General features: G+C 49.5%; 1 protein-coding gene across 1 annotated transcript in view; it reads left to right on the forward strand.

Moving 5' to 3' along the window:
- Positions 1–20,410, forward strand: part of DSCAML1 (DS cell adhesion molecule like 1) — a gene marked incomplete at both ends in the record, with an annotated part of 342,523 nt that overhangs the window by 267,135 nt on the left and 54,978 nt on the right. Inside the window, one exon of the mRNA XM_082845529.1 lies at positions 193–369. Coding sequence (XP_082701655.1) covers positions 193–369 — 177 coding nt within the window. The remainder of the gene's footprint in view (positions 1–192; positions 370–20,410) is intronic.

Genomic DNA, 20,410 nt, shown 5'->3' on the forward strand with positions numbered 1-20,410 from the left:
CTGAGGCAGGGTCAGGCTTCTGTGAGGGTCTTTCCTATTTCCCAGGAAACAAGAACTATGTGAGCTCCCAGCACTTTGGGGATGCTACAAAATGGCCCTAGATCAGCAAGAGAAAGGTATCAGCCATTCCTTGAGGCACTCCAACCCTCCCCAGCCTAGACACCAGACCTCCTAACTGCCGCCTCCTTTCAGGGAGCGGGAACCCCCAGCAGTACCACCCAGTGCCCCTCACCGGCCGCATCCAGATCCTACCCAACAGCTCGCTACTGATCCGCCACGTCCTGGAAGAGGACATCGGCTACTACCTCTGCCAGGCCAGCAACGGCGTGGGCACCGACATCAGCAAGTCCATGTTCCTCACTGTTAAGAGTGAGTCTTTTGCCCCCGTGCAACCCTCCAAACACCCCCTGATCATAGACCAAGGCCCATCTCTGCACTCACCCTGCCTCCCCCTTTGGTTTCCATTGCTCCTTCTGTGAAGGGAAGGCGGGAAGGATTCCTAGACAGAGGTGGACTTGGGAACCTCTGCTGGGGGATTCCAAAGCACTCTCATCTAAAACAATGGCCTCACTCTGAATGGCCCCGGCCCGCTCTACTCCAGTCATGATAGGCTCGTGATTTGCTGTACCACGGTATCGTACGACAGCCCATTTATTTTGCTCTGTAGGTTGGCAATTCCATCTGAAGAGTCATATCAAACAATTTATTTCTTTTATTTAATGTACACCTGCTAGTGTATAACCTGTTTGTGGATTAGCAAGAAGGAGACCACGTATGCAATGTAGGAGATAGGCCTATGGGCAGAAATCCTGGGTTCCAATTCCAGATCTGTCTGATGAGCTTCCTGGCTTTGGGCAAGTGACTTCACATTTCTAGGTTCCTTTCCTCACCTGTGCTAGAGGTTCATTCCCAGCCCACTCAGCTCCCAAAGTCATCGTAAATAACACAGGAACTGATCATGGAAAGGGGAAGAAGCTTTGGAAAAGCCAAAAAGGCAGTAAAACTCACTCTAGCTCAGCACCATATCTCTGGCTTCTACATCCCCAGACCTAGAGCCAGAATCAATGGCGTTGAAGTCTAGAATATCCCTGAGTTCTGTTAAGTCACACACAGACATTCCTACTGGACGAGCCTATCCCTTTACGCTCTTAGGGGTCTGTATAGTGGGCCCCCAGGAATCATATCAAGACAGTGTCTGGCCCTTTGTCATGAAACAGACCATGGGCCACGGAGAACAGCAGTAAGAGCCTGAGTTTTAGCATCTGCCCAAGCCAACTGTGAATCTGGGCACCGTGTGGTAATTACAGTGACCTCTAACGGGTTTCCTTGGCCTCTGTATCTCATTTTCCTGATGTACAAAAGGAGGGTAAAGAGAGCGCCTTACCTGTTATGTTTTGTATCAAGAGTAAGTCAGATGACATGGATAACGCAACCAGTATGGTAACTGGCACCCAGTAGGCCATCAGAGACTTAGCCACCAGTTTTGTTTTTAATGGAAGACACTCCAAGGTACGTGTAGGAAAGGCAGCTGAGAGCAGCGCCCGGTGTGCGGTCCGCCCAGCGTCTGCCTGGAGTCCCCGCCTTTAAGAATCATAGCTTCTTTATCGCTTGCCAAACCCTCACTCACTCAGCACAAGACGGGGAAGCCCCAGCAATCGATCGATGCTCGGGAAGCTCCGGGCACCGGAATCCCCGCTCTGGGGAGCTCTTCCCTCACACTATCAAAAAGCACTTTGTCCTTAATAAAACCAGGCAATCCATCTACATCCCTCAGCTGGGGAGAACTTTGCTAATTCCGCCTGCGTGCGGCAAGAGGAAACAGGAGGCACCTCGTGGAACTGTCGCCGTCCTTGGTATTTGATCCTTATCTCCCCACCGTCAGTTTCTGTAAGTTAGGGGATTCTACTGGGCAAGCGTGGTGGTGCCTTTGTGGCCCGTGGCTTCTCTGTGGCGCTGAGGTGGATGTGGGTGAAGGGAGACGCAGGGGTCAGGGGGTGGGCTGTGTGCAAGGTGACCCAGCTCACGTCGGCCTGTCCCTGATGTCCTGGGGCGTCCTGGGCAATTCTCTTCTCCCCTCTGGACCTGCATTTTTCGGTGCCATCCTCACGTCACGACCCAGGCAGCAGCTACGTGCACACACCTCGTAAATCCTGGGCAGCCTCACGAACACGCGTAGCACCAAGTCACACACTCAGCCACCACTCTCGCAGTAGCGTACACCTCTGGCCCCTCTTCCCAAGGGATGATGGGAGCTCCGTACTACTTGTCCTCACTTGTGGCCAGCATCTGGACCTTGCTCCTTCCGTCTTCCCCCTTGTCCTCATTCCAGCCACCTTGTCGCTTTGCTCTGCGTCCTTCCGTAGTGAGGCACAGGCGCACGCCTTCCCTTCATCTGCTCTGTCTCACAAACACCTCCGGCTCGTATTCTCCCACTCGCCGTGCCTCCCTCATCGGCTGCCTGTGACACAGTCTCTCCGAGCTGCTCACGCAGCATCCCCCCTCACACGGCCCTCCCCTACAGGTTGCTTTCCAGCTGGGCCCCCTCCCACACCCTCTGCACACCCGGGGTCTCCAAACCCTCACCCACATGTGCCCCCTCGATGACCCTTTCCCTGCACAACTTCCTCTGTCACAAACGCCTCCTTCCATTCCAGCCCCGCTCTCCCCAGTGACCTGCCAGCCATGCTAGAAGCCCCTGTGCCGCCCCAAATGCCAGCAGGAGAGGAGGAGGAATTTGAGGCCTGAGGGCAGTCGGTGTGGAGGGCTGAGCACGGCTGGGGCCTCTGCCTGGGGTTGGAGAGTCTGACTGCTTTTCAGTACCAGCCTGAATCATTCCACCCAGATCTGGCTTTCAGAAGGGGCTCCTGTGACAATGGGACAGTTTGGTGATGGGGGTGGGTAGTCCTGACCTTCTTGAGGAACTTCCATCCCACTTCCTGCTGCTTTTCTGCGGGCACACTGCTTCAGGGAACCCACCCTCAGCTCCTCCTCTAGGACGTCCTTCCCCCTGCCTGCTCTGCCCTTTTCCTCCTTCATTCCCCCTCTACCTCTCCCACCTCCCCCAGGTAGGCGCAGGTAGATAGGGAAGGACCCACAGGACCTGGCCCCGTGGGTCACAGATGGGCTTGCCAGGGCTAAGCCCTTCCTGGTCAGCCCTCAGTCCATCCCAGACAGCCCACACCACCAGCACTCCCCCCCCTCCCCCCGCCACCCGCAAGGCCAGCTCCAGAAAGACCTGCCATTTACAAAGCCAACTGCGTGGCTTTCCTTGATGCCCCTACCACACTCAGGAAAACGTTGACCCTATACGGGTCCACCTTGTCAGACCTCACACTTGTGTGGCCTCTCAGAAGGCAAACTGACCTTAATCCCCGCTTTAGCCAAGTAGAAGTAGGAGAGTAAATGTATCAAAGGGCTATACATCATAAAAAGCATTCAAGTGTCGAATTGGACATTTGTGGTGCCCTCTGTTGGGAACCATTGACCCTGACAGTTTCCAGTGATAACTCAACAGTTGCTCACTGGGCACTCACTAAATAGTCCATAAAACTCTGTGGATTAGGGCACAGACTTCAGAACCAGAGAGACCTGGGTTCAAATCCCAGCTCTGCCACTTGATAGCTGTGGGATCTTGGACAGCAATCTCTGTAGGCCCCAATTTCCTCCTCTGTAAGTTTGGAAATACAATGCTATTTACTCATTGCTAAGATTCAAGTGAGACACGCACTTACAGCAATTAACACAGTACCTGACACCAAATACACATTCAATAATCATTAGCAATCATTCGTTTTAGGTGCTGAAAATCTAGTGCTGGATAAAATGGAGTCGCTGTTCTCAGGAAATTGAGGATCTTGAAGAGGAGATAGACATACACCCAAAATAACTGTAATACACAAAGCGATAAGTGCCTTAAAAAGCCACAAACAATGTGACACAGAGAGAATCGGGGATGGAGTAATCAGTTTTAATTTGCAGGGCCTACAAGGGAAAGCCAAGAAAAGCTCCACAAACCAACAGTCACTAAGTAGGACTTGAAGGATGAAAAGGATTCTGACAAGAACCAATAGAAGCAAAGGTCATTCCATTCCAGGATGAGGACAAAGTATAGCAAGAGCGTGGAGGCGGGCAAGGCCGTGCGCGTCCTCAGACGAAGGGGGAACTTAGGGTGTCTGGTAGAGAATGAAGGGAGGATGGACAGGGAGAATGCATGTGAGGTGCTTACGGGTTTGGGAAGTGAAGTGTTTTCTTTTTATGCAATGTTGACTCTCAATGTCAGGCACCAGACCAGAGTTCCGGAAGCTCAGGGGTCTGAGCGGTTGGGATTCCAGAGGTGGTTCTTGGAGAATTGCTTTCCTCGAGGCCCCAGATTTCTAAGAGTTCCTTAAAGGGAGCAGAAGTCTTTCCTAGCCCCTGGACACCCGTGTTGGCCACCACCCAGTCCCGACTGGTCCCCACTCCTCCCCGGCCCCGAGAGCGTGGGTGGTGCCTGAGCGCATAGCCCAGCCTTACCACTGGCACGGCACAGCGCTCAGCACTTGGCAGTGTACAAAGCCCATACCTTGCCTGTGAGGTTGGTGGGCGGCAGCTCCTTCTCAGGGAAGGGAAGGTGCTGGATCGAGGTCACTGGGTGACATCGGCCCAGCTGACGCAAGAGCTTGCCTCTGTCTACTCACGGTTTGGTAGAGAGAGCACAGAGCAAGAGAGAGAAGACTGGTTTCTGGTCCCGACTCCGACTCACGGGCTCCGTATCTGCGAGCCATTCCTTCCCTTCTCTGGGCCTCGGTTTCCCCATCTGTACAATAAGAGACCTGGACTAGAATCTAGTCATAGCTGAACCAAAGGTCCCTGCCAGCTCAGACAATCTATGATTCTAGCTGTGTGCGTGGTTCTTTCAGGAGACCAGACCACCTCCCAGAACTTGGTTGAAAAATAAATGTAATTAACAGAAGAAAATACTACATCCACAGAGCTACCTTTTATCTCCCTGTTACAAAGTAAAATTTAAATAAAAGAGAGATAATGACCAAAAGGGGAAAGAGGCAATCCATCCTCCAACTGACACACTGTGGAAAAAATGAAGCATCTTCAAAGAGAATGCTTCACCAAGAGGCAGTTACAAAGAAAGGCTGCTTAGTCCGGGTTGCAAGGGGCTGGCTGTGTTTTTTGTGTTTCTTGAGGTTTTTTTTCAATATTTGAATTTTCTTTTATTTTTTTTGTACAGCAGGTTCTTATTAGTTATCTATTTTATACATATCAGTGTATACGTGTCAATCCCAATCTCCCAATTCATCCCACCACCACCCGCCCCAACCCCACCACTTACCCCCTTGGTGTCCATATGTTTGTTCTCTACATCTCTGTCTCGATTTCCGCCCTGCAAACCAGTTCATCTCTACCATTTTTCTAGGTTCCACATATATGCATTAATATACAATATTTGTTTTTCTCTTTCTGACTTACTTCACTCTGTATGACAGTCTCTAGATCCACCCACGTCTCTACAAATGACCCAATTTTGTTCCTTTTTATGCCTGAGTAATATTCCATTGTATATATGTACCACAACTTCTTTATCCATTCGTCTGTCAATGGGCATTTAGGTTGCTTCCATGACCTGGCTATTGTAAATAGTGCTGCAGTGAACATTGGGGTGCATGTGTCTCTTTGAATTATGGTTTTTTCAGGGTATATGCCCAATAGTGGGATTGCTGGGTCATATGGTATTCTATTTTTAGTTTTTTAAGGAACCTCCATACTGTTCTCCATAGTGGCTGTATCAATTTACATTCCCACCAGCAGTGCAAGAGGGTTCCCTTTTCTCCACACCCTCTCCAGCATTTGTTGTTTGTACATTTTCTGATGATGCCCATTCTAACTGGTGTGAGGTGATACCTCATTGTAGTTTTGATTTGCATTTCTCTAATAATTAGTGGTGTTGAGCAGCTTTTCATGTGCTTCTTGGCCATCTGTATATCTTCTTTGGAGAAATGTCTCTTTAGGTCTTCTGCCCATTTTTGGATTGGGTTGTTTGTTTTTTTTAATATTGAGCTGCATGAGCTGCTTATATATTTTGGAGATTAATCCTTTGTCCGTTGATTAGCTTGCAAATATTTTCTCCCATTCTGAGGGGTTGTCTTTTCGTCTTGTTCGCAGTTTCCTTTGCTTTGCAAAAGCTTTTAAGTTTCATTAGGTCCCATTTGTTTATTTTTGTTTTTATTTCCATTACTCTAAGAGGTGGATCAAAAAAGATCTTGCTGTGATTTATGTGAAAGAGTGTTCCTCCTACGTGTTCCTCTAAGAGTTTTATAGTGTCCAGTCTTACATTTAGGTGTCTAATCTATTTTGAGTTTATTTTTGTGTATGGTGTTAGGGAGTGTTCTAATTTCATTCTTTTACATGTAGCTGTCCAGTTTTCCCAGCACCACTTATTGAAGAGACTGTCTTTTCTCCGTTGTATATCCTTGCCTCCTTTGTCATAGATTAGTTGACCATAGGTGCGTAGGTTTATCTCTGGGCTTTCTATCCTGTTCCATTGATCTATATTTCTGTTTTTTTCCCTCAAGACTGCATTGGGTATTCGGGGTCTTTTGTGTCTCCATACAAATTTTAAGATTTTTTGTTCTAGTTCTGTGATAAATGCCACTGGTAATTTGATAGGGATTGCACTGAATCTGTAGATTGCTTTGGGTAGTAGAGTCATTTTCACAATATTGACTCTTCTAATCTAAGAACATGGTATACCTCTCCATCTCTTTGTGTCATCTTTGATTTCTTTCATCAGCGTCTTATAGTTTTCTGAGTACAGGTCTTTTACCTCCTCAGGTAGGTGTATTCCTAGGTGTTTTATTCCTTTTGTTGCCATGGTGAATGGGATTGTTTCCTTAATTTCTCTTTCTGATCTTTCGTTGTTAGTGTGTAGAAATGCAAGAGATTTCTGTGCATTAATTTTGTATCCTGCTACTTTACCAGATTCATTGATTAGCTCTAGTAGTTTTCTGGTGGCATCTTTAGGATTCTCTATGTATAGTATCATGTCATCTGCAAACACTGACAGTTTTACTTCTTCTTTTCCAATTTGTATTCCTCTTATTTCTTTTTCTTCTCTGATTGCCGTGGCTAGGACTTCCAAAACTATGTTGAATAATAGTGGTGAGAGTGGACATCCTTGTCTTGTTCTTCATCTTAGGGGAAATGCTTTCAGTTTTTCACCATTGAGAATGATGTTTGCTGTGGGTTTGTCATATATGGCCTTTATTATGTTGAGGTAGGTTCCCTCTATGCCCACTTTCTGGAAAGTTTTTTATCATAAATCGGTGTTGAATTTTGTCAAAAGCTTTTTCTGCATCTATTGAGATGATCATACGGTTTTTATTCCTCAATTTTTTAATATGGTGTATCACATTGATTGATTTGTGTATATTGAAGAACCCTTGCATCCCTGGGATAAATCCCACTTGATCATGGTGTATGATCCTTTTAATGTGTTGTTGGATTCTGTTTGCTAGTATTTTGTTGAGGATTTTTGCATCTATATTCATCAGTGATAATAATCTGTAATTTTCTTTTTTTGTAGTATCTTTGTCTGGTTTTAGTATCAGGGTGATGGTGGCCTCATAGAATGAGTTTGGGAGTGTTCCTTCCTCTGCAGTTTTCTGGAAGAGCTTGAGAAGGATGGGTGTTAGCTCTTCTCTAAATGTTTGATAGAATTCACCTGTGAAGCCATCTGGTCCTGGACTTTTGTTTGTTGGAAGATTTTTAATCACAGTTTCAACTTCATTACTTGTGATTGGTCTGTTCATATTTTCTGTTTCTTCCTGGTTCAGTCTTGGAAGGTTATACCTTTCTAAGAATTTGTCCATTTCTTCCAGGTTGTCCATTTTATTGGCATAGAGTTGCTTGTAGTAGTCTGTTAGGATGCTTTGTATTTCTGCAGTGTCTGTTGTAACTTCTCCGTCTTCATTTCTAATTTTATTGATTTGAATCCTCTCCCCCTTTTTCTTGATGAGTCTGGCTAATGGTTTATCAATTTTCTTTATCTTCTCAAAGAACCAGCTTTTAGTTTTATTGATCTTTGCTATTGTTTTCTTTGTTTCTATTTCATTTATTTCTGCTCTGATCTTGATGATTTCTTTCCTTCTGCTAACTTTGGGTTTTGTTTGTTCCTCTTTCCCTAGTTCCTTTAGGTGTAATCTAACCTTACACTGAAAGGTTTATTTGAGATTTTTCTTGTTTCTTGAGGTAGGCTTGTATTGCTATAAACTTCCCTCTTAGAACTGCTTTTTGCTGCATCCCATAGGTTTTGGATCATCATGTTTTCGTTATTTGTCTTTAGGTATTTTTTTATTTCCTCCGTGATCTCTTGGTTATTTAGTAACTTATTGTTTAGCCTCCATGTGTTTGTGTTTTTTACATTTTTTTCCCTGTAATTGATTTCTAATCTCATAGCATTGTGGTAGGAAAAGATGCTTGATATGATTTCATTTTTCTTAAGTTTGCTGAGACTTGATTTGTGACCCAAGATGTGATCTATCCTGGAGAATGTTCCGTGTGTACTTGAGAAGAAAGTGTAATCTGCTGTTTTCGGATAGAATATCCTGTAAATATCAATTAACTCTATCTGGTGTATTGTGTCATTTAAAGCTTGTGTTTCCTTATTAATTTTCTGTCTGGATGATCTGTCCATTGGTGTAAGTGAGGTGTTAAAGTCCCCCACTATTACTGTGTTACTGTCGATTTCCTCTTTTATAGCTGTTAGCAGTTGCTTTATGTATTGAGGTGCTCCATGTTGGGTGCATATATATTTATAATTGTTATATCTTCTTCTTGGATTGATCCCTTGATCATTATGTAGTGTCCTTCCTTGTCTCTTGTAACATTCTTTATTTTAAAGTCTATTTTATCTGATATGAGTATTGCTACTCCAGCTTTATTTTGATTTCCATTTTTATGGAATATCTTTTTCCATCCCCTCACTTTCAGTCTGTATGTGTCCCTAGGTCTGAAGTGGGTCTCTTGTAGATAGCATATATATGGGTCTTGTTTTTGTATCCATTCGGCAAGCCTGTGTCTTTTGGTTGGAGCATTTAATCCATTCACGGTTAAGGTGATTATCGATATGTATGTTCCTATCACCATTTTCTTAATTGTTTTGGGTTTGTTTTTGTAGATCCTTTTCTTCTCTTGTGTTTCCCACTTAGAGAAGTTCCTTTAGCATTTGTTGTAGAGCTGGTTTGGGAGTGCTGAATTCTTCTAGCTTTTGCTTGTCTGTAATGCTTTTGATTTCTCCGTCAAATCTGAATGGGATCCTTGCTGGGTAGAGTAATCTTGGTTGTAGGTTCTTCCCTTTCGTCACTTTAAATATATCATGCCACTCCCTTCTGGCTTGTGGGGTTTCTGCTGAGAAATCAGCTGTTAACCTTATGGGAGTTCTCTTGTATGTTATTTGTCGTTTTTCCCTTGTTGCTTTCAATAGTTTTTCTATGTCTTTAATTTTTGTCAGTTTCATTACTCTGTGTCTTGGCGTGTTTCTCCTTGGATTTATCCTGCCTGGGACTCTCTGTGCTTCCTGGACTTGGGTGGCTATGTCCTTTCCCATATTAGGGAAGTTTTCGACTATAATCTCTTCAAATATTTTATCAGGTCCTTTCTCTCTCTCTTCTCCTTCTGGGACCCCTATAATGTGAATGTTGTTGTATTTAATGTTGTCCCAGAGGTCTCTTGGGCTGTCTTCATTTCTTTCATTCTTTTTTCTTTATTCTATTCTGTGGCGGTGAATTCCACCATTCTGTCTTCCAGGTCCCTTATCCGTTCTTCTACCTCAGTTATTCTGCTACTGATTCCTTCTAGTGTATTTTCCATTTCAGTTATTGTATTGTTCATCTCTGTTTGTTCTTTAATTCTTCTAGGTCTTTGTTAAATGTTTCTTGCATCTTCTCAATCTTTGCCTCCATTCTTTTTCCAAGGTCCTGGATCATCTTCACTATCATTATTCTAAATTCTTTTTCTGGAAGGTTGCCTATCTCCACTTCATTTAGTTGTTTTTCTGGGGTTTTATCTTGTTCCTTCATCTGGTACAAAGTCCCCTGCCTTTTCATTTTGTCTGTTTCTGTAAATGTGGTTTTCCTTCCACAGGCTGTAGAACTGTAGTTCTTCTTGCTTCTGCTGTCTGCCCTCTGGTGGATGAGGTTATCTTGCTGGCTGTGTTTTGATGCCGCTACTGCACAGGACTCGGCAGCCCCCTTGTGCTGCAGGTTACCTGATTAGATAGGTCCTATTGCATCTCCCAGGCTCCCCTCCTCTCTGTGAAAGCTCCAGTGATGGGGCCAAGGCAAAGCCCTTGGCCAATTAAACCCATAAGGGCTCTTTGTTTGGTCTGAGTTTTGATTTGTTTGTTTAGCAAAATGTCAGACCAATTAAAGCCAGATCCAAGAGCCCTCCAGAGCAACTGCACAGGCAACTGCAGAGTCACAGATTCAGGAGAGAGGAGAGGAGGAGCCAAGTGGGGATTGGGGGAGTGGGGAAGGGGGGTGTCCACCCTGGTGGACGGAAGCCCCAGGCCTGAGTAGACCAGGTCACCCACCAGTGGTTCACCACTGGTGCAGAGGTCAGGATGCAAAACCTTGGAAAGATAACTGTGTATCCGATGACCTGAGGTGGTCCTAATTTCAAATTTGCCCAAAGGAATCTCCTCCTTGTCAGGCAGAAGCAGCACCTCCCTCAGGCCTGGTAACTGGGGCTCCTGCTCTAGAGGGCCTCTTCTGCCCTCCTCAGCGCCCACCCTTCCCACAGGGCAAGGAGTCTCCAGCCAAAGGACATGCCCCCCTAGAGCCCACAGCTCCCTTTCTAGACCAGGCTGGATGCATCCTTTCACCAGGCCAGGCTCCCTCCTGCAGCCCCCACTGAGCCCTGGCCAGGAGGTCAAGCCATGGGCCAGCTTGGGCTCCCCTGCCCTATGTAGGACCCAGGGAGGCCAAAATGAGTAGAAGGCTTAGGGAACAGGAAGGCCTTGACCGGGGAGATGAGAGTCCTGACCTCTTGTCCCCCACCTCCCCCACTGCTTCTGGGTGAACTGGGGTCAGTCACTCCCTCTCCCTGGGACTCAGTCTGCTCCTGTGCTCAGAGGAGTCACGATTCTTCTCTCCCTCTCCCTCAGCCCCCAAGGCATTAACAGAGCTCAACGAGTGGGTGACATTTGCTGTGCCAGTGCAGACCTGGCAGGGAGTGTGATCACAGTTCCAGAGCCTATCTTTCAGGAGCTGGGGCCTTTAGTGTTTTAGGGGTTTATTCTTAAAAGCAAGTCTAAATCAGAGAAACATGGGAGATCATACTGACCTCCAAAGGCAAACAGTATCATTGGAGCAAATTACGTCACATCCAAACCCACCCCCAAAGGGACCTTTGTACAAAGGTTTTAAGGTAGGAAAAAAGGTCTCCATGTGAAACAACCCCCCAACCCAGTGCCACCCCCTCTCATCATCACAGCAAGCCAGGTCCCCTGACAGCAGGAGAGATTTTAGTAAAGGGACAGGAGTGAACCTGCCTGTACAACCTCCATTCCCAGTTGGAAAACTCCTGTCCCACGCCCTCATCTGGGCCCTTATGTCCTTCTTGGAGGCTTTGGGCAGTGGTGGCACAAAGCATATCACCACCACTCCACCGTCACCCCTGCAGTCAGTCCCCATGACCGTGAGCATGGCAGACCTTCCAGATGGATCTGGGCTCTAAGGGGTCATCTGAGGCTTTCCCTACATTCAGCTCCAGCAGGTCTGGATGTTAATAACAAAATTTGTAATAACAAAATTACACTCACTGTACTTGCCAGCCAAGGAAAACGTGCCAGTAATTTCGAGGCACAAGGGAGTCAGGGCTATCACTGGGTGCCTCAGTTTCCTAGATAAGAAAATGCAGACAGGCCAAGAGCTACATTAGTGCCTCCAGACCCTACCGTAAGTGGGGAGCCCAGAACTGCTCCCCCCGGTTGTGATCAAAGCCCCTCTGAATGGCAGGGGCAGAATAAATTATTGGATCGGTCAAACCATACACATGTACTTCCTGAGAAGCCCCTATGTGTCCAACGTGGCCTCAAGGTCTGCGGAAAGAGAAAACAGCAAGAGTAAGTCACCACCTCTGCCCTCAGGGTGCTTACAAACTAGTTAGGAAGCTGGCACTCACCTTCAGGAAGCGAGGCAAGATAGCGTGCTAAAAGGTCCGCTTCATTTTCTGATTGTTTATACTAATAGGAAAAAAAACCCATTTTTTTGTGTGCATTGATTTTGTACACTTAAATCTTGCTAAATTCACTTTAATAAATACAAATCATCCAGACTGGGAAATTAAAAAAAATAAATAAAAAGGTCTGGGGTTACACGTGCAGTGCTGGGTTTGAGAAGGAAAAACCCAGTGTGGACAGACATGGTCCGACAGAGCTTCCTAGGGGAGCAGGACTCGGGTGGAACCTTAGGAATAGGTAGGGTTTGGATCAACAAAGGGAAGAAAGGAGGACGGGCAGGTGGAAGGCGTGGGAGGCGGTGGGGAGGACTCTGATAGGAGGGCTGGGGATGAGGGGATGGATAGCGGCGCCAAAGTCTGGATGTGCTCCTCGGGTCTTGAGCAGGGAATGGAGAGAAAGGGGGAGCCTAAGAGTCGCTGAGAAGGAACAGGTGCCAGCCCGGATGATGGACTGGGAAAAGGATGGGGGAGAGTCAAGGGCTCCAGGCTAAGGGATAAGTATGACGGTGCCACCAGTAAAAATGAAGGAGGTAGCAGGACTTCCCTGGTGGCGCAGGCGTTAAGACTCTGCGCTTCCAGTGCAGGAGGCCCGGGTTCGATCCCTCGTCCAGGAACTAGATCCCGCACGCGTGCCACAACTAAGAGTTCACGCGCCACAACTAAGGAGCTGGTGAGCCGCAACTAAGACCCAGGGCAACCAAATAAATAAATATTTTTCAAATTATTTTTTTAAAAAAGTGGGAGTGGAGAGATGACATGTTTGCTTCGTGCTGGGGGTGCCTTGATGCAGCCGAACCCTGGCTGCCTTTCTGCCAGGATTTCTACTCAGAGGAGTGTGCTGGACCCAATGACCCCTACAGCTCCCACCTCGCCAGGTGACTCAGGAGTCATGGTGTGACTAACAGCTGTCCTATCCTGGGCCGGGAAGGATGACACGGGTGGGCTTTCCCCGGCAGCCCAAGCCCTGACCCCAGCCCTGCCCAGTCTCAGGACACCGTCAGGCTCCCACGTGGGCCTCTCAGGTCTACGGAGACTTGAGACCTGGCAAAGTCAAGATTCGGAGAAAACGTTCTCCTTGCACTGCTCATGGGCAGCGGGTGTGCATCCCAGGGCCAGGTGCTGGGGTGGAAGTTGCGGGGAAGGGCACTGTGGCCCGGGCACACTCCTGCCACAGCTCGCCTGCTGCCAGCCTGTCCGTGGTACTGGGGGTGTAACGGGGGTGGGCTCCCCACAGAGCAGAGAGGGTAAAGCCCACAACCTCCCACCTCAGGAAGCCCCCGCCAGCTCCACGGGGGCAGGCTGTGGCTGTCCTCCTGGAAACCCTGCACAGGGAATTTCTGTCACACACTGGAACCTTGTATTCGTTCCCTAGGGCCCCTGTAACAAAGTACCACACACTGGGTGGCTTAAAGAACAGAACTGTATTCTCTCACAGTTCTGGGAGGCTAGGAATCCCAGATCAAGGTGTCAGCAGGGCTGTGCTCTCTCCGCAGGCTCTCAGGGAACACGTTTCCTTGCCTCTTCTGGGGGCTGCCAGCCATCCTTGGCATCCCTTGGAATATAGATGCATCCCTCCAGTCTCTGCCTCTGTCTCCCCCGGTGTCTTCAAACCATCTTCCCTCTGTGTGTGTCTCCCTTACCCTTCTTATAAGGACACCAGTCATATTGGACTAAGGGCCCATCCTACTCCAGTAAGACATCTTAATTATATCTGCAAAGATCCTATTTCCAAATAAGGTCACATTCACAGGTCCTGAGCTCATGTGGCCTCGGCCTGCAGCAACTTGAAGCAGGGTTTCGATTCCCAGCCAGAGATAGAGTTCGGGCGGCAGCAGTGAGAGCGCTGAATCCTGGCCACCAGACCACCAGGGACCAGTGGCCAGCGGCAAGGCCCTGGCCCGTCAGCTAGGAAGAAATGAATGTCCACACAGAGACGGAAAGTAGTGAAGCAAGTAAAGTGTTTATGAGGAGGAAAAAGTGTGCAATACATGTGGATAGACACATGGGCGGGCCTAGAGAGAGAGAGTCGCTCACTCGTGGTAGTCTGAATCACTTTTATGTGGCATTTCTTCTGGGTCTCCTTTGGCCAGTCATCTTGCTTTGCCTGGTTCTGAGTCCGTATTTGGTGTATCTCAGGGTCCTCCCCTGTGTGCGTGCGCATCTCTTAGCCGAGATGGATTCTAGTGAAGAGGCCTAGGGGTAGCTGGCATCACTTACTATGGGGTGGCGCCCCCTCCCTTTTTGACCTCCACGGAGCCTTTCTGCGCATGTGTAGCTGGGGAGGTCCCCTTGATTTCAGGAATGAGGAATATGTGTTCTCTTATCTTCCATCTGGGCAGGGCCCAGCCTCCTCCAGCATCCTGCTTTTATGGACTTTCTGTCCACAGGGGAGAAACTGTTCAGCCCGGGGCCCATCTATCTCCTGCCTCAGTACCAGGAGCTAGGCCTGGACATATCTTTTTGGGGGACACAATTCAAACCGCAACGATCCCCAAGCCCAGTGATTTATTATCCATCACTGCGTGCTTTCCAGAACTCTAGAAGCTGAAGTGCTGTCCTTTCTAATATCCTACAACTGCCTTTGTCTGAATGCAACCAGCCTCCTAACAGAAACTCCTTCTTTGTTGAGAGTCGACAAGCCAAGCTTCTCCTGTGCACTAACCCTGGAGCAGTGGTCAGCAAACTGACCAAGGGCCATATCCAGCCCGCCACCTGCTTTGCTGGAGCCCAGCCACGTCCATTCTTCGTATCCTATTGTCCATGGCTGCTTTCGAGCTACAGCAACTGAGTTGAGTCGTTGAAACAGAGACCTATGGCCTGCAAAGCTTAAGACATGTACTGTGGGTCCTTTGCAGAAAAAGTTTGGTGCCCCCAGCTCTAGGGTATTCACGGCAATGACCCCTAAATACTACCTTCCAGGTAATTAAAGAAAGATGGTGGTGTCTCCTTTTGTCTCTGAAAGGACTCGGATATTCAGGGTCATTTCAGAGTTGAGTGTTTTCTCATCTCTAAGATGGGAATAAAAACACGACCCACCTCCTAGGGTTGGGGGGTGGATTTCATGAAATAATTCACGTAAAGCATTAACCAGCGTGCATGGCACATAATAAGCATTCAGTAGACATTAGCTGTTTTCACTATTACTATCACTTTTCCGAGATTCCGGGCAGAGTAGAAGACCAGAGGCAGTGGAGGACCGAGTCCTACCCTCATGTGAGAATAATACCCCCACCTCCCGGGCCCCGGCCCTGTGCTTATGCTCCTTGGCGAGCAGTCAAGAGAGGGACTGACTGATCCATGTTATGGCCGGAGAAAGCAAGACCTGGTGAGTTTGAGGGTCTCAGCTGGGCCCACCGTGCCGCAGAAACAGGGCTTCAGTCCAAGTCTCAAAGGCCCCACAGTTGTCCCTGACCCGCGTCCCACCCCCTTCACACATACACTGTTTGTCAGTTCTGCTCCCCACGCGCACGGGCAGTGGACGGCTAGGGTCCCCTGGCACCTCCCCACCAGCTCTCAGAGCCGAGGCTGATTGCTTCCATGCAATCTGAATTAATCTCATGCTTCAGGTGGAGCCTGGCTGATCAGGGGAGACAAGAAGCCGAAGTGGGTGCGATCACATTAACAACGCTAGGCCCTGGCTCTTTAAGAAGGGAAAAACAAGGCAGGCACCAGAAGGCTCCCCCAGCACCAGCCCTTCCCCAGGGGAAGCCTGGAGCGGCTGCCAGGGCTGAGCGCAAAGAGCTTCTCCCACCCACCCCGCCCCTCCCCAGGCAACCACCCCAGATGCCAACAATGCCCCTTTGTGGCAGCTTATCTCACGCTGCCAAACAGGGCTGCTTTCTTGTCAGGATCTTGTTAACAAGGAGCAGAGACACAAGCCTTGGGAGGGAGGGAGGGGAGTGGGCTGAGTTGGGGGGAAGGAGGGGCCCACTCACCTCAGATGGGTGCCTGTAATCCTTTTGGAAACAAAAGGAGATGAGAGTCTCTGAGCTGGGAGGTTCCCTTCTCCCACGGCAAGGTGGTGTGCAGAGCTCTCTAGAGCCTTCAGGGCACACGCTGTCCTCTGGAAAAGCCTCTCCCAAAGGCAAGGAGAAGGACATCCAGTAAAGCCTTTTAGCGTGCCAGAGAAAGCATCCTTTTTAGCAAAAAAACTCTACGAGACTCTTGGAGAGATTTCGGTTAGACTCTCAGAAGGACTTCCTGAGACAGTCAAGTCCCGTCCTTAAGGTTGGTGAAGAACACCCTGACTTTGCTGCCCTTCCTCCAACCTTATCGGCCTTGAGGTTGTCCTGCCTGAGGCGGCGGAAGGACCAGAGGGATATCCACTTGAATGGGGATGGAAGAGGAGGGTCATCCAGCACTAGGGCTCTTCCCTCAGACCCTGTGAAAAGCTCCTCGACCCCCTCCCCCAGGCCACCCACCTAGAAGAGCAGAACAGCCTAACACCTTGGTGTCCGGGTTCCCAGACCAACCTGCTTCACCCCCAGTTTGGCTGCATTTCTCTTCAGAGAGGCTGGACTCTTTGCACTCCCATTCTGCTCCCCTGCCTCCTGCCCTTCTCTGACCAGTGTCACATCATGGCTAAAACCACAGATGCCCTGAATCCTGGCTCTGCTGCCTACTAGCTGTGTGGCCTTGGGCAATTTACTTCTCCAAGCCTCAGTTTCCCCATCTGTAAAGTGGGAATAAAAACAGGGTTGTTCTGAGGATTAAATGAGTTACCGCATGTAAAGGAGTACAGAATAGTGCCTACAAATCGTAAGCCTGCAATAATGTGAACTTCTAGGGTTATCACACACTGGTGCCCACGAACGGGGTTAAGAAGTACCCCAGGCTTCCTTTTGGAATGCAACGTTCCACACCTCTTTCCCATTTTATCAGGCCTCTCCCAACAGCTGGTGGCATTCACGTCCTTCTCCTTCCACGTCCTCCTTCCTGCACACACTGCTCTCCGCCTTTGCGTATTCATAACTGAATCTTCCCTCCCTGGTGACTCGGGGACTGTCAGAAACACCAGCTGAGCTCCAATCATCAGGCGGAAGAGAGGGAGGGTGACAGAGACAGAGAAAGCCTGAATCACCGCCCCCCTAACTCCTGCCCCTAGCCCCAGCTGGCCCTGGACTGACCTCCTGCCCCACGGGCCCAGCCCTCCAGTTCTCAGCCTCCTGCACTGCCCCCAGGATTCCTCCACATCGCGTCATTCCCACCCAGCTTCCTACTTCTGGGACAAAGCCCAAGGTGGGAGAATAGTCCACCAGGCAGAAGGAGAAGGCTGGATGAAAGCAGAGGAAAGGGCGCCGGTGAACTGTCAGGGGACTTGGGGCTGCTGCTTCTTGCCACTCACCAGCTGTGTGACTTTAGACAAAACACTTAGCCTCTCTGAGCCTCCATTTCCTCACTGATACTCTGGGGGCTAAAAGCCCCCAGGCTACCTCCTTAACAGGGATGAAGCTCCTGATAAAGGATGTTCTGGTGTTCTGTAAACTGCAAAGATCAGCGCACCCCAGCTTATGGGTGGGATCCCAGAGAAGAGGGAAGCTGGAGCGGTAAAGGAGGGGCCGAGTAGGTGCAGAGTTCATAATCCCCATGGCAGGGTCTAGGGGCCCTAGAACTCCATCCCCAATCCTGGGGGTTGGTCAGAAAGTCTGTGGTTGCTTGGGGCAGGGGTGGGGGGGAGTGAGGAAGCAGAGCTGTCTTGTGGTGTTTTAAAAATCTATCAGCCTCTCAAAATTTACATTTTATCAAATTAAAATGTAAATAGCAGCTGGTCCAGGCAGGACCTTGGGGTGACAGGAGCCGGCCTGTGAGTAATTTCACAGACAGAAACCGGTTACATCGGATTCTGACAACTGTCTTGTTTCTGAAATTGATTTCCTCTCCCCTCGGCTTGCTGCCCCAGGAGGGCCCTGGAGCGAGAGGAGGGGGTGAGTCCACTGTGGAGGCTGGTGCCTTTCTCCCCTCTGTGGCTTCAGCCAATAAAGCCCCATTGGATCCAGGAGGAGGAAATCTGGGAGTTCTGGAGGGCTATAAGGCCGTGGCCTGCAAGCCAGAGGCCCAGCAAGGGTCCTCCCTGCCCTGGAGTGAGTCTGTGGACCAGGGCAGGCTGCCCCAGGGCACTGGGGGAGCCTGCCTTCTTTCCACAAAAACATGCTAAGTCCTGAACAGGGATGCTCCTACCCTGGAGTCTCACAGTCAGAGCCAAGGACACTGCAGTATGACATGTACCATGCCAGGGACACTCGATGCCCAGAGGAGGGGTATCTGCATTGACATGGGGTGTCAGGGAAGGGCCCTGGGAATCATCAGGAAGCCCCTTTGGGTTCGACCAGAATTTGCCCCAATTTGGCCATGTGCAGTGCCGGCGCTATACCAAGTACCGGGGTTGTAAAGCTTTGAATAAGACTGGCCCAGCTCACCCCAGGGCCTTCCACAGGATCCCAGGGAAGAGCCCACCCTCCCCACCTAAAGGAGCTGCGTTGGAAGGAGCTATGTATTAAGGGGCAGCTCACCCACTTGGGTCTCCTCGATGCCCTTAAGCCCAGCCCCTCCCTGCTCCCAAGTCCCCAGAGAATCTCTTACTGCACCCCTCTTTGTAAAAAGAAATTAGGTTTCCCTGGCTGTTAATTGAATTACACTGCAGGAAAGCAGAGAAGTTGTATCTCATTAAAGCCTCCTGTGTCCTACTGGAGCACTGTGTTGCCTTTGCGGCTGCTATTAGCACTTGTCACGCAGAACTCAGCCCTGTGCATACAGTCCCCGCCCCCTCCCTGGCTCTCCTGCCCGTTCCCCTAAAGCTGCAGTCCCTGACACCTGCCCTAGGAGAGGCCGGCTGAGGCCGCCCACCATAGAGAAGCCACAGCGTTTTGCTGACAACCAAATCCCATTTCCCAAAGCCAGATTCTTCGTGCATGCGTGGCAGACAGACAGACAGCCAGAGGTGGCCAGCCCCTACAGTAGGACAGGCTTAAAGAGGGAAAAACTGCCTTCTTACTACCGTAAGACTTACTTCTCATGGCTGTTTTGGGGGAAGGCCAGTAAGCAATGAACCAAGAGGCCAAGGCATCCAGCAGACTGCCTGCTCCATCAGGGGCGTTGTGGGCACAGGAAGGCCATGGCGCTTGGTCAAGAAATACATCAGGACCCAGGCTTTGGAGCTGCGGAATAATAACAGTACCTACCCGCATGACTTTATTCATGTAAAGTACTAGAGTACTGCCAGCACGTGGTACATGGGAAGTTCCCAGTAAAAGGTAGCCATAAAAGTGTGTGTGTGTGTGTGCGTGTGTGTAGAGGGAGGGTGCGCTTATGTGACGCAGGGCTGTGAGTAGATATGTGTTAGACAATCCCATCAGGATATTGACATGCAATTGACAGTTGCATCAGGCTACCTGTATGACGACACCACGTGTGAGTTTACGGTACGGGTGTCAGGGTGTAGGCTGTGAGGGTGACTGTGTTTGTGACAATCCGTTGGGGGTGTTTTTGACGTTGCCTCTGTGTGTGTGTGTGTGCGTGTGTGTGTGCGCGCGCGCGCCCGCGCGCCCGCATCTGTGCTCCTGCGGGTGACCGCACACGAGCATCTCTCTAGGGAATTCCTGGGGTCTGCCTTCAACCCAGGAAGTGCTCTGGAGCACAGCCAGGTCTCGGTGCAGTGAGGACTCAACTATGTTTACCACTGTGACTCAGTGAAGCAGAGCGACTCTGTGGTCCAGAACAAGAAGCAAGAGAGAGATGGAGGGACGAGGAGAGCAGATAGGGCGGGCACCTGCTGCCCTGGGCTCCCTCTATTAGGGGGCTGCTTTGTTAAGTACAGCAGCCAGGAGGGCGGAGGCCCCTGGTCTGTGGGCTCAGGAGGGCACCCAGGCCCTTGGAGGCCTGGACAGGGTCTGGGGGAGGGGCACAGTGACAGAGTCCCCTGTTCTGGCATTGACAGGCAGACTGCGTAGGGCAGGAAGAAAAGAGGAAGCAGGTCCTCTGATTCTTGCCCAGGATGAGGGGCTGAAGACCCCTATACGCAAGAAGAGTATGCTCACAGAATCCTCCCATAACAATAGGCTGGATTCTCAGACCATCTTTCCTCTCTCCTGAGACCCGGACACCCGCAGGGGCCCAAAGACATGGAATCTTCTCTGCACTGCCCTGGAATCTTCTCCATGCTGCCAAGGTGGTCTAGTATGGG

This window comes from Leucopleurus acutus (genome assembly GCF_964270905.1).
Source record: "Leucopleurus acutus genome assembly, chromosome: 8".
Taxonomy (NCBI): Eukaryota; Metazoa; Chordata; class Mammalia; order Artiodactyla; family Delphinidae; genus Leucopleurus; species Leucopleurus acutus.